The sequence below is a fragment of the Pipistrellus kuhlii genome, unplaced genomic scaffold (genome assembly GCF_014108245.1).
Source record: "Pipistrellus kuhlii isolate mPipKuh1 unplaced genomic scaffold, mPipKuh1.p scaffold_m20_p_5, whole genome shotgun sequence".
Taxonomy (NCBI): domain Eukaryota; kingdom Metazoa; phylum Chordata; class Mammalia; order Chiroptera; family Vespertilionidae; genus Pipistrellus; species Pipistrellus kuhlii.
This window is the reverse complement of record NW_023425551.1, coordinates 65,231,299-65,245,224: the sequence shown is the minus strand read 5'-3', so window position 1 is coordinate 65,245,224 and position 13,926 is coordinate 65,231,299. Positions and strand designations below refer to the sequence as shown.

The 13,926-nt window shown below is 37.2% G+C and overlaps 1 protein-coding gene across 6 annotated transcripts in view; it reads left to right on the top strand.

Moving 5' to 3' along the window:
- LOC118706153 (muscular LMNA interacting protein) overlaps positions 1-11,877 on the top strand; it is a 241,572-nt gene extending 229,695 nt beyond the window's left edge. For 4 of the 6 annotated variants that reach the window (XM_045572966.1, XM_045572968.1, XM_045572965.1 and 1 more), the window contains 2 exons: positions 1,529-1,582; positions 2,956-3,460. In XM_045572966.1, coding sequence (XP_045428922.1) covers positions 1,529-1,582; positions 2,956-2,988 — 87 coding nt within the window. In that variant the 3' untranslated portion in view covers positions 2,989-3,460. Of the gene's footprint in view, positions 1-1,528; positions 1,583-2,955; positions 3,461-11,551 lie in introns of those variants that run through there. The other 2 variants (XM_045572969.1, XM_045572971.1) reach the window with 2 other exon arrangements.
- The last annotated feature ends 2,049 nt before the right edge of the window (positions 11,878-13,926 follow it).

Here is a 13,926-nt window from a genome sequence, read left to right as displayed (position 1 = left end):
GATAGATATCACATAATTACTCAACTGCTTTTCTAATCTCAGTAAGTATTTTACTGGGAGTGTTCCAATATTTTCAAATTTCAGAAAATTTATCCTATCCTCTTTTAGGAGACTAGGAGAATGAAAACTTGACATTGTACAAAATCAGATGATTCATAATTACTGTAACATTTAGCCTAGGTATGCAAAAGATTCTACTATCTCCAGGACCAATTACTTGAGTTTGAGGTTTGGAGAAGTACATAGGGTTTGATTTTATGCCAGGCTTAGAATCTTAGGAGATCTTGATGAACAGGAGAAAATAGTAGTTTTCAGCTGATTTCTGGAATGCTATTTAGATCTCTAATTGGCTCAGGAGTCAGATTATACTTCTATTTAAAGCAATGGTCTTAGCAGTTAGAAGGAGTCCTCATGTTATGCTACCCAGAGGATTTCATGGTTGGTAACAGAGTATAATGGTTGGGAATTAATGAAGCTATAGTTTAAATAAAGGCAGGCTGCATACTTACATATCTGCTAGAACAGCGGGACTGCCTTGGCCTTCCCAGCAGCCAATATTGGCATCTTCCTGGGGCAAAGACTAAATTTCTGGGAACTTCTGACTGCCCTGGAGGATTAGGAGGTCACTGTTCCATTAATATTTTGATCAATGAAGGACTCTATTTAAAGTGAAGGTGGGTTGATTGTTTTCTGATTTTCCCAGGACAATAGCAAAAACACAAAACAGGTATTGTGTTTACCTTAAGGTTGGAGCAAGGAGAGAAGGTAAAATAAAAAAGAAATAAATAAATTTATTACAAATTATTGCTCTCCCCATCTCTTGGTGTGTGCGTGAGTATCCCTGACTCTCTTTCTCTGGTGTGTCTATGACTTTCTTCTATATTAATGTTTAAATGTATGTGTAGTGCTCAGTAGACACAATAATCAAAATTCTTATATAAGCAGAAGAACCTATCTTCTGTTAAGGTGTTGTTTTTTTACAGTAAAATAACATCACCTGGTAAGATTGCAATGGTTATGAAGTCTCTGAGTATTGACATTATTAACTTTTACAATAATGCTTTCCATCCCAAGTAGTGTGTACATCTATAGACACATCTGCATTTACTGTGTGTCTGAGAATGATTTATTTCTTCTGCTTTGGAATTTTCCAATTTGAACCTGTTGTGAGGGTTGACACATAAATAAAATTTGCTTTCTCTTTATGATTCCTATCAGTGAGTTTTAATAATTCATAAATTCAATAAACATTTAATAACAGCATTGTTAGAGTTTATATGGAATAGAAAAATAGGATGTGGACCTACGCTCAAGGAATTCACCATCTGCTAAACATTTTTTTCTATATTAATAATCTCTTCCTTTGTTTTTAATAACAATCAAAGTTTAATGTTTACACTTGATAGAATCTACTGTGATCTTCAGTATACTTATGCCATTATTTAACTATCTACTTTAACTGAAGTTTAATCATTTATTTCTCCTCACTTCTAACCCTCATCACATCTTGGGCCTCTTCTCTGTGAAGCTGAGTCATCCAATGGTGGCTATTCCTGAACATGAGACTCTTGATCCCAAAGAGGTAAATATAAGATATAATTGGAGATCTAGTTATCCATATCTATGTAATATTAGTTTTTAAGAATAAACAATCTCATTTAAAAATATTAATAAAATTTTGGATTTTTTTATTTAAAAAAAAAGCATTAACTGGCCCACTTGGTGTTGTTCAGAAGAATCTGGCAGCTAAATAAGTAAAATTTTGCTGCTTCTCAACATGGAAGGTGATACCTGTGTGTAGAAACTTGATTATAAACAAACTTTTTCTATCCTAACTGTCTTTGAGATTTCCTCTTTGGATTAATTGGGAAGCCACTATAGTCTTCTTTACCTAGACTCTAGATTCTAGAGGGACAGTAGATGTCCTATAATATTATAATGTATCTCTTGACTCTCAGTATCTCATAGTTTCTAGGTTCCCAGACCCTAAGTGAATTTTGCATATGGCAAGTAGCATATGGCAGGTAGTATGCCAGTTCAAACAGCCTCTAAATTTCATGTGAATGTTTAGTCACTTTCAACCTTTGAAGTGAAAGACAATACACATACACACACACAAACACACACAAATATTTTAAAAACTATTTTATTTTTATAAATGTTGTACCAAACAAAGAAAAAACACTTATTTTTAAAAACATTTTGTGTTAATCAAGAACAAGAATAATTGAACAATATGTCTTTATCTACATCCTCTCAGGCAAAGTGGTAAACATAAAAAAAAAGTGATTTTAAATTAAAAGGTTATCTTTAAGAAATGAGCTCACTCATTCATTTCAGATGCCTTAACAAATAAGCCATTCTCAATTTTACAGCCTGCAATATTTTGGGGAGAACTGGGGGATTATAGTACAAAAGAAGTAGGAGGGATAAATTTTTATATAATATTAAAATATTTTCCCCCAAAGTATCTCTTCCACAATTTAGGGCATATCACTCACTTTTCAAAAATTGACATCCTTATTTCTGCAAATTTTAGAAGCTTTGTCATATAAGACCAGTGTGCCTCTCTGTTATAACATTAGTTATTAAAACAGAAAAGAGATTTTAAGAATAAGAATAGGTGTGGATTTATATCCTTGATCACATCTCTGATTTAAAAAGTAGGATTATTGGTTCAATGAATTATGAACATACGGAAGACTTTTGACGCATATAGCCAAATTGCATTCCTGAAAAAATGTAACAATCTTACCAGGAATCTGTCCAGATACCTGTTTCCATGTACACTTGCTGCATAGTATATGCAGTAATAATATAATGAGTAGTAATATTAATTGCCAGTTTATTGACAGCTTAATATATGTTAAAATGTTACACACTTTTGATGCACTATTTTATTTAATCTTCACGAAACATTTTAAGTTAAGTACTATTTTTATTCCCATCTTACAGATGAGGAAACTGAGGCCGAGGAAAGTCAGCTAAAGCCAAATAGATGGAAACAGTCTGCATAATCAGGAATCCAGATCTGACTGCCTGAAGCCTGTACTCTTAAGCCCTCTACTGTACCCTCTCTGACTATCTTCATTTCTATCTGTATTATCTAATTCTGTCTCTCTTTTAAATCCTACTTTAAAATATTTGCAATTTATAAGGAGAAATTATCTTTTGTCTTAATTTACATTTTAAAAATCCTCTATTTTCTGTTATTTTTGTCTATTTTGCATTAAGTAATGCATTTATCTACTGGTATGGTGATATTTTTCTTATTGCATTGTAAACTCCCTTTATATATTAATGATATTTACTCTTTGTCAAATGTGCTAGCCCTTTTGGTGAGATGGTGGCAAATTGTGTGAGACTAAAAAACCAGACAACTATATACTAGTATGTCCAAGAAGAGGAGAATGGTTGAATAAATTTTGTACATTCCAAAAGAATGTATAAAAAATAACAATCAGATGTTCTCTTTCTTTCAAACAATAATTGGCTGAAGTTCACATAGGCTAGATCTATATAAATAAAAATGTTTCTAAATAATAATAGAAAGTCAGCTGGTTGATTAAATAACAAAAGCATTCAGATGGGATAATAAATACTGAATTAAGAACTTCTGAATATTAGGTAATGCTGAAAGACTGTTGCAAGAACAACAGGTAGCAGTAGTAGTATAATATTTACACTTTTTGCACCAATTATCATAACCCTAAAGACAAAACTTAAAAGTAAGCTAATGAGCAAGATTGTCAAAAAATGATTTTAAGCTCATATTTGGAATATTTGAAAAACATCATAAAAGAAACTAGAGTTTGAAGTTTAGCAATTGTGAGTCAGGAAGTTAGATAATATTAAAATATATAAATAAGCAAAAGGATATTTTATGTTTATTGTTTAGTGTTACATTTGGGACATTAACAAATTTTATAGTTTCTTATGATATATGGTTAGACTATAATATTGATCCACATTTCCCCCCAAAATCTCTCTTTGTTATTTAAATATCTGCTAAATTATCCTTTTCTACAGGGCAATTCTGGCCTAAGAAGTAAAGCATCCCAGTTACCAACCCAATCCAAATAAACAATTATGGAAAAACCCTTCATCAGATCTCAAAATTTACCCTAGTTTTTCTTCCATTTTCAAAAGATAACAATCTGTTTTTCTTGCCACCAGACTCACATTTCTTGATTTTCATTATGCTGCTCATGGATTCTAATTTTTCAAAATTAGCTTGGTAATTCATTTACAAGAGACAGACATCAGATTTATCAGATTTGACTTGTTCATTGTTTTCATAAGTCATATGATTTATAAAGTGTATTAAAAAAGAACTAACTCAGAGCAATTCCACTTATCATCTAGTTCAGTGGTTGTCAACTCTGGCCGAACATAAGGATATCCTTTGTAAAAACCACAGAAGTAACATTCCACTTTAGGCAAATTGAATTAAGAAGCTCTGGAGGTGGACAAAAACATTGGTTGCTATGTTTTTAAATCTTGGTGATTCAAATGTACAACAAGAGCTGAGATCCTCAAATTCTAGCTTCTTCATTGGTAGTATGGAAAAGCCAATCAAATCAATTGTGGAAATAAAACTTGAAAGTAAAAGCAGGAGAATTATTTAAAAACTAAAGGCCCAGTGCATGAAATTCATCAGAGGGGGAGAGTGTCCCTCAGCTTAGCCTGCACCCTCTCCAATTTGGTACCCCTCAGGGGTTGTCCAACTGCCAGTTTAGGCCCAATCCTACTGGTATCAGGCCTAAATGGGCAGTCAGACATTCCTCTCACAATTCAGGACTGCTGGCTCCCAACTGCTCCCTGCCGGCCTTCCTGATTGCCCCTAACTGCTTCTGGCTGCCAGCCTGATGAACCCCTAACCACTCCCCTGCCAGCCTGATTGATGCCTAATTCTCCCCTGCCAACCCATTTGCCCCTAACTGCCATCCCCTGTACGCCTAGTCCCCCCTAACTGCCCTCCCATTCAGGCCTGGCTCCCCCTTACTGCTTACCCCTGCAGGCCTGGGTCCCTCCCAATTGCTCTTCCCTGCAGGCCTGGTCGCCCACAACTTCTCTCCTCTGCTGGCATGGTCACCCCTAACTGCCCTCCCCTTCAGGCCTGGCTCCCCCTTACTGCTCACCCCTGCAGGCCTGGGTCCCTCCCAATTGCTCTTCCCTGCAGGCCTGGTCGCCCCCAACTTCTCTCCTCTGCTGGCATGGTCACCCCTAACTGCCCTCCCCTGCTGGCCTTATCACCCACAACTGCCCTCCCTTGTAGGCCTGGTCCCTCCCATCTTTGGCCACAGGGGGGCAGCCATCTTATGTGTTGGAGTGATGGTCAATTTGTATATTACTCTTTTTAGATAGGATAGAGGCCTGGTGCACGGGTGGGGTCAGCTGGTTTGCCCTGAAGGGTGTCCTGGATGAGGGTGGGGGTTCCCTTGGGGTGTGGGGCAGCCTGGGTGAGGGGTCTGTGGTGGTTTTCAGGCTAGTTATGCTTCCCAGTGACCCAAGTGGAGGCCCTAGTGTCTGATATTTATTTATCCTATATAATTTTGTAGCCTTGAGCAGAGCCAAAACTCCTTCTTGCTCTGTGGCCACAGCCATTTTTGTTGGGGTTTATTTATCTTCTATAGTTGAAACTTTATAGCCTTGAGTAGAGGCCTAGGCCAGCCAGGGTGTACAGAAAGCTTGGCTTCCTCCATTTCCAGGGAAACCCAAGCTTCCTGCTCACTCAGTGGCCACAGCCATCTTGGTTGGGTTAATTTGCACACTTGCTCCTGATTGGCTGGTGGGCATGGCTTGTGGGTATACCAGAGTGATAATTAATTTGCATATTACTCTTTTATTAGATGGGATTAGTTTCAGCCCTGTTGGAGTGACTCAGTTGACATATGAACCAGGAGGTCAAGGTTCAATTCTTGGTCAGGGCACATGCCCCAGTTGTGGGCTCGATGTCTGGTGAGCAGTGTGCAGGAGGCAGCCGATTGATGATTCTGTCTCATAATTGATGTTTCTATCTCTCTCTTCCTTTCTGAAATCAATATTAAAAAAATAAAACAAAACAAAGTTAGTTTCAGGGAATGCTTTGAATTAATAAAAACGTGGGCCACATGTTCTGATCTGCTGTAAATGTTTAACCTGTGCTTTAACCTGTGCTTTAACCTGTGTAGATAAATTTTGAGAAATCTGTTCTATGTTGAGATTCACTATAATTTCTTTAGTAACACCTAATACTTTGTTTTGGTTTTCTATGTATTCTACACAGGTTTGGAAATTATTATACTTAGGTTAAAGCTGGGCATAGCATTTGTTGCAAGCTGAGTCTGGGGGCTAGTAGGCTCCAAAGAATGTTTGATTTAGCATTTTCTGAGGCACGTAAAAAAATACTTGGTCATTGATGAATCCTTCTACAAGCAGATGAGATCCCAAAATAATTGATTTGACTGTTGTGGTCAGCTGACTAATCAATTTGCAAAGAAGGTCACTTTCATAAATTTCAATTATTCACACCAATGCAGCAATCTCTAAAAAGGTATATAGCTAACACCACTTAATTTCAAGCTAAGTCTTTGCCTGAGATAGAAGAAAAAAACATTCTAGTAGCAATAATTATTTCTGATTATACCTATCACATCTTGTGAATTTAGCAGCTCTTTGATCTACCACCACTCTGTAACCCACTTCTCTTTTAACAGGCTTAATTGTGAAAGTAGACCCACCATTTTCATATCAACTGATACGTGTGGCCCTAGGCCTCTTTTATTTTTTACTTGAGGGCCAATTGATTTCATGATTAGATGCATTTAATTCTGACCTTTCATATTTACTTTTTATTAATACCACTTGAGAGCTAATCATTTACTAACTGCCCATAAAACACACACCTGGCAAATTCTTCTCCTGTTTTCTTATTTCTCCTCTTTGCAAATTTTGATCAACATTTAAGGGTTGGTAGGATGACAGTTCTGCTAGGAAGGGGACTATAAATGATTTGCTGCCCCGGTGTGTCTAAACTTTTTATTGTGCTCATTTTATTTTGAATTTAAGAATCCCCACTAATGTCTAAATTTCTAATCTAATGGGATAAGTGTCTCAATCCTCTATCTTTATTCTCCAGATGACAACGTAGAACAAAGAAAATAAGTGACTTGTCCATGAAAGCCAGTCTCATTTTCTGGTTTGATTCCAGGGTAAAATTGAAATTATCAAGGAGAATGGGCTCACTCTATTCCCTGTAGGCAATTGTCCTAAATATTATTTTTTCAAAATCAAGCTTTGATAAATCTCAGATTGAAGAGTTCCAGGTTGTAATTTCAGGCAAGAACTTGGAATATGGCTACTGTAATATATGCTAATTAAAAGAAGATCCATATGTTTTGATAAACAACTGCACAGAGGGTAAATGTGTCTTATAAATACACCTAATATGAGCTCCTGAATATACAGCACCATGCAGGTAGTCAAGGACACTTGTCAAAATGACATTCTTGTGTTGTAAGCCCCAGTCTGTGTTGGGGAAATATAACAACAACAATACCAAGCAAAACACTCTATCAACTCAGAAGTCCTCCTCACGAAAGCAGTAGAGAAAACAACTTTATTGTTGAATAAGCATTAAATCAGAATGTGATATGCACAATCGCTAAGAGATCAAAAAATCAGAAAAAAAATATCACCCTTCATATAGCTATATATACATGTTTTCAAGATAAATAATAATTCAATCCATTCTCAAGAGGGCTTGACAGTAGCATGTGTCATTACACATAGTTTATTCTTTATCACCCCGTAAGTGGGGTGACCACCTGTCAGTTAATTGGTGGATTTTTCCTTTACACAAAGGAAAAATAAGATTTTCATATCTTTATGACAGGAGGTAGTTTTACAACTTGGAGTCAGGTATCGGCTAAAGTTAGCTCTTACCCCCTCTCAGAAACTAGGAGAAGGGGGTGCTATCTCACTTGGATGTGTACTTGGTTCTCAGGTCCTTGAGAAAGACTTACCTGAGCCTTAAAGCTGACAAAATGCCCCTAATTTTCCAAAGGACTTATGTGCATTTTAAAGAATGGAGAATGTGCTCAGAGTGACAAGTTTTCTAAAGTAAATGTTCTAAGAACAGAGGATGGGAAATCTCTTCCTTTATTTTGAACAGGAGAATTAAGCCTCTTATTTTTAATTTCTGTCTGTCCTTATACTTGGTTGATAAGAGGCAGAACTGAAATCTCAGAGAGTCTTACTCTGAAGAAAGACACCCCACTTATTTTCCTTTCCTAGGGTCTTAGTTAAATCTACTGTAGGAGAGAGAAGTGGTTGATAATTTTGGGGTTTTCCAATTTTGGGGTCATCTCAGTAGATTGGTGTTGGATTTTGTAGTGTAGTGAGTCATGGAAAAGCTGAGCAAAAGGCAGGAACTGGAATGACTGGCATTCCTCTGTGTGCTAGTTTTTTAAGGTAAACAAACAATATAAGATCTATGCTAAAAACTGTTTGGAGTTCAGACCATCCTCGTATTGTTTTTGTTGTTGTTGTTGTTGTTTATTTGGTTGTTGTGTTTTTTAATCCTTACCTGAGCATATTTTTTCCCACTGATTTCTAGAAAGAATGGAAGGGAGAGAAGAGGAGAGGGGGAGAGAGAGAAAAACATCTGTGTGAGAGAGACACATCTATTGGTTGCCTCTGGCAGGTGTCCCTACCTGGGCTGGGGAACCTGCAACAGAGGCACGTGCCCTTGACTGGGAATCGAATCTGAGACCATTGGGTCTGCAGGCCCGTGCTCTAGCCACTGAACAAAGCTGGCCAGAGTGGTATTTAATGTTTTTGACTTCAGAATCAAAGCTATACTCTCCAGAATCCATTGTACCTGCATTCTCTATCAATCATGATATCCTTATAGAATCTTCATTACTGAATGTTTTACAGCTTCTGGATTATGGACAATACATTTTAGTGCAAGATCTTGTGTCTTTACACTGAAGTTAATGGTTATATAAATGTCCAAAATACATTTAAATTTTTTCTGGAAAAATAAATATGTAACAATTAATAATATTATGATGTACATTTTTCTGAAATTTGCTTTTTGTTCTGCATGCATGAAGTCTGGTTTTATATTTACAAGAACACATATGTACAATAGATAAATTTGTTTTAATTTGGCAGAGAAGAGAATGTGCAGAGGGCTTTGTATTAAAAGGGGATGGAAAATCAGTGTACATAGCATATTCTTTAGTAAAATAAATGCTTTCTGTAACATTGGTTTAAAGTTTCACAACACTATATCACTTATTACCCATAGTAAACTCTAAATAAAATTATTTTTGGAATTTGATTCCCTTCAAAATAATGATTTTCTAAATGTCTTGAGTTTTTCTTTATGTTTTCTTATATCTGAAAAATATGTGTTGTTTAACTGACAATATGAGAAATTACTGATATGTAATTTGTCATATATAATATGAGAAAAAACTGTCAGGGTGCTAGTCTGAAAATAAGAATTTAGTAATGTTTATTCATGATTGTTTTATCTTTCTTAATTGTCAACCTTTGATTTTCTCAACTTATTTAGATGTTTACCTATATTGAGACTGGCAAAGGAAAGTAAAATGTTCACAAAATGCCTACAGCCATGACTGTATGTCATAGCATAAGCCAGCATTTCAAGCCAGCTGCTGGATTGTGGTGTCCATCATGACTTTGCTCTGCTAGTGGGTTGTGGATGGCTGAGAAACTGTGCTGACTTTGCCAGCATGATGTCAGAGGATGTACTACCTATTTGTCCTCAGTCCGATTTAATTATTCAATATTATATCCCAAAGAGAATTTAGAAGGCATTTAATCCAACATTTTATTTGTAACCCTGTCTGCAAGTATCTCCTTATATATCTACTGTTTAAAGTCTTCTGGTGATGAGTCAGACAGGATATATGTTTTAAGTATGGCTAAGACAAAGGAATGACTGCCGGAACCACAAAAACAAATAGAAAACATTGAAAGACTAGGGCTTAATTTCAAATACCGGGGCCTTGAGCATGATACTGAATCTTTTTCAGCCTGGATGTAATTCCCTGTAAAGTGAGATCAAAGGATTATGGTGAAGATCTGCATTAATGCATATAAAGTGCTTAGCATCTAAAACACCTAGCACTTAATAACTGTTAGCCAAGTCATGCTGATTTCTTTGATGATCTTGTAATACTAGCTACAGTACTAAATGTTGGTACTTTCAGGAAAATCTAAATAAGTGGTAGTTTTCATTTGTTAGAAAGAGAAGGAGGAGATGTAATTTAGTCATTCCCTCCTTTCATTTTAAAACTTCTGAGAATCCCAGATGGTGAAAGCTACAACTCACTTATGTTGTGACTGGTGATTTTCTGTGGCCAGAACAAATCAGTGCAGTAATGGAGCCGCCCCTTTGTTTTAGCAGCTCTTTCTCTAACTCCTCTTTCTAGTCTAACAAATGCAGCTTCTCCCTAAATGATACAGAATGTAACCATATTTCACAGTCCTGGGTAGCCCCGTGGCCATGCCGTGGTCAGGTTTCCTGTCTGCTTTACTCCCCCCTTCCCCTCCCCCTGCATACAGTCTCTTTCCTTATGGCAGCCAGCTCGGGGCCTGGCTCTCTCAGGGCACTGCCTCTTCATGCTATGATGCAGCCCCAGGCAAAACAGGGAGAGCTGCCTCCAGAAAAGCAACTGACCTCCCTGAGCCTCCCCAGCCACTCTGGAAGGCTCCATTGACGGCCCTGAGTTGGCACCTGGAATAAAGTCAAGTTTATTTCCTTCCATTGGTGTCATTCTATCCCATTATTGAAAGCATATAGCAGAGAAATGTTTTAGAACTTAATGTCTCTTTTGGTATCATATCCAACACTTTCTTTTATACTCTTGTCTTAAATTCTATGATCTGCTAATATCCACCTCCAATCAGTTACGTTTATCATATCTGTTCCAGATATTTAACCTGTATCACATAGAGCTTGGATAGATAAATTATTTGAATCACTTTCCTACTGCATAACTACATTATAAAGCCAATTGAACCAATATGTGAAAAAAAAAAAAAAAAGGCAAGCATTCCATTCTCTGTCTCAGTCTTTTGTAATGTTCCATTTTGCAAACACTGGGCTTACTTCAACCCCAGTTCACTTTACCCCCTTGTTTTAGAATTTACATTTCAGGGGATGATGCTATCAATGCTAAAAGATAGGGAGGGCAGCAGGCAAGTGATGGAAAGGTGAGGGTTGTGGATGGAATGTGGCAGTGCTGTTCCTCCTGACTGTTGGTCTTTCAAAGCTATCCTAACCCTCTGCAGGAGACCGGAACTGCTCTGCTGAGCTCTCAAGAGATCATTCTAATGTGAAGCTAAGCTGCATGTCTTTTTTATGCCATTAATTGTATAACAGCTACTGAGGGGGGAAATACAATTTTTTAAAGGATAAACCATTTTTTTAAATGTGAAATGCTATGCTCAAATGTTAATGTATACATTTTTGGGTATGTTTTTAAAAATTATCTCCATCGCCTGACTGCTATTTTTTCTTATTTTTTAGCAATGAAGTTGGAGCAGAAGCTGAAAACCCAGGCTGTGCTAAAGATTTTTGGAGTGCTGGTGCTAATCACTTACAAGATATAACTTTTTATTTTCACTATGATTGTTCCCTTTAGCAATGCAGCAGTGGAACTAAAAAAAAAAAAAAAATCTTGCAAGCATATAACATCTCAGTACTCAATTGCATCCAGCATAGGAGAGATTTACCTACAGCTTCTCACACCACTGATAGAGTCTGTAATGCCTTCTATTAAGCTGACAGCAGTACTAAGATGCCTATATATTTAGCAACAAAATAAAGAAAACTTGTGGGTTTTAAACAGAAAATGGTTGCGACTGTTTTTCCACACCAGTTTTATTTAATGCATACATTACTTACTAAATCAGATATTATTCCCTTTTGCTTCATTTATTCAAAAACATGTTTTTATTGATTTTATTGTAGAAAGTAAGAGAGAAATAGAAACATCAATTATGAGAGGGAATCATTGATCTGCTGCCTCATGCTTCCTCCCCCTCCCCCTCACTAGGGATTGAGCCTACAACCCAGGCATATGCCCTGACCAAGAATGGAACTGTGACCTCCTGGTTCATAGGTCTACACTCAACCATTGAGTCACACTGGGTGTGAGCTTCATTTTTCTTTTCTTTTTTTTTAAAGAAAAAGTACAACAACTTTAATAAAAGAGGCTCTGCCTGCTTTCCAGAGATGTTAATGAGGTGTTTACTTGGGTAGGAGGAAATTGGTATTTTGTATAACATACACTGTTTTCCCATTCTTTTAGGGTCCTCTGCTGCCAGAACAGGCTAAGTGTCAGGGACAGGCCAGTGATGTTGAGCATCACATCATTGCAATGTCTCCACCATTGCCACGTGATTCCTGTGAAGGCTACTTCAAAGTCAGTCCACATCCAAAATCTTGCAAGTAGCAGAGACTACAGAGCAAACCCACACTGTGATGACAATCCTGGGAAACCTCCCTGCAGCACTCCTGATGCTCACATACTGACCATGTCCAGTTTTCCCCCCCAGTCATCACCCTAGTAGTCTGTCCTAGGCTTCTGTAAGTGTTTTTCCCCCTCAGCCTTCTGCCCAGCCTGGGAGCCTAGGACAAGGCACACTAAGGAAGAATCCTTTGCAATTCTGATAGTGAGCTCCTGGTAGTAGAGGAACCCTTTGCACATATCCCAAGTTACTTAGTGTCAACTCTGCCTGAGCCACAGAGCTTTCTCAGACCACTGCTTCATCAGCCCATCAGCCCACTCAGGGCAAAGTAGAGAGAGTTGCCTAAGGAAGAGGAACTGGCCTCCATTCTCTACCCACCATTTGGGAGTATTTCATTGTCAGTCATCATTTGGCACCGGGAAATATAAAATTCTCATCATCTTTTCAATTAGTGTGTGACAACAAGTGGAGCCTTAGTAATGTTCTCTGCTAATCTCCTCCTCCAAATAAAATATTCTTCATCAGCCTGCTAAATGGCATGAATCACCACTTTAGACTACTGATAATAATTTCTAGTTTTCACTGTGCTCTTATCATGTGTCAGATACCACACCAAGTGGGTCACATAAATTTTCTTTAACATTCACACTGAGCCTGTGAATATTATTATACATATTTTATGTTTATGAGAACAGGCCCCAAAAGATTAAGTCAAGCTAGTAAGTGGTTTAGGCAAAATTCAAGCCCAATCAGATTCCAAGTCTATGCCTTTTATTGGATTTTGTCCATTCATTCATTCATTCATTTATTCATTTAAAAAATAAATTTTTTTTACTTTGGGTAAAGAAAGTTGAGTTGATTAACTCCCAGCTCATGGCAGATTGCTAATATAAATTTGGGCAAGGCCCCTCTCCTGCATTCTTTGATTAGATGATGGGTTGGGTATTTTATAGCAATTTCCATCTTACCTTCCCTTGATGTAGGCACACATACTTATATGTTTAATATATAGCCTTTAGTTATATATATTTTTTGAAGATCTGTACTCATATTTAATAAATGTAAATGGCATTATTCTTTATATTTCATTTCTCCCCCACTCAGCACTATGGTTTTTAAGGTCTATCCAGATTACTCTGTAAATGTCCATTGGAGTGTTTCCTCACAACTGCATGGTGTAGCCTCATCACATTTCACCAACCCATCGGCCCCAGGGGTGGTGTCTCAGGTTGCTTCCCTCCACCAGGAACAATTGTGATATACGTCCTTGCATCTGTCCCACGTGGAACTTGGTGAGACTTTCCCCACAATATATACTCAAGGATTGTTTAAATGACTAAACCACCCCGGATTGCTTCTCTCTAGAATGTATGTACCCATCTTTATTTCCATCAATTCAATAGGTTCTTATATCCCCATGTTCCTTTTCAC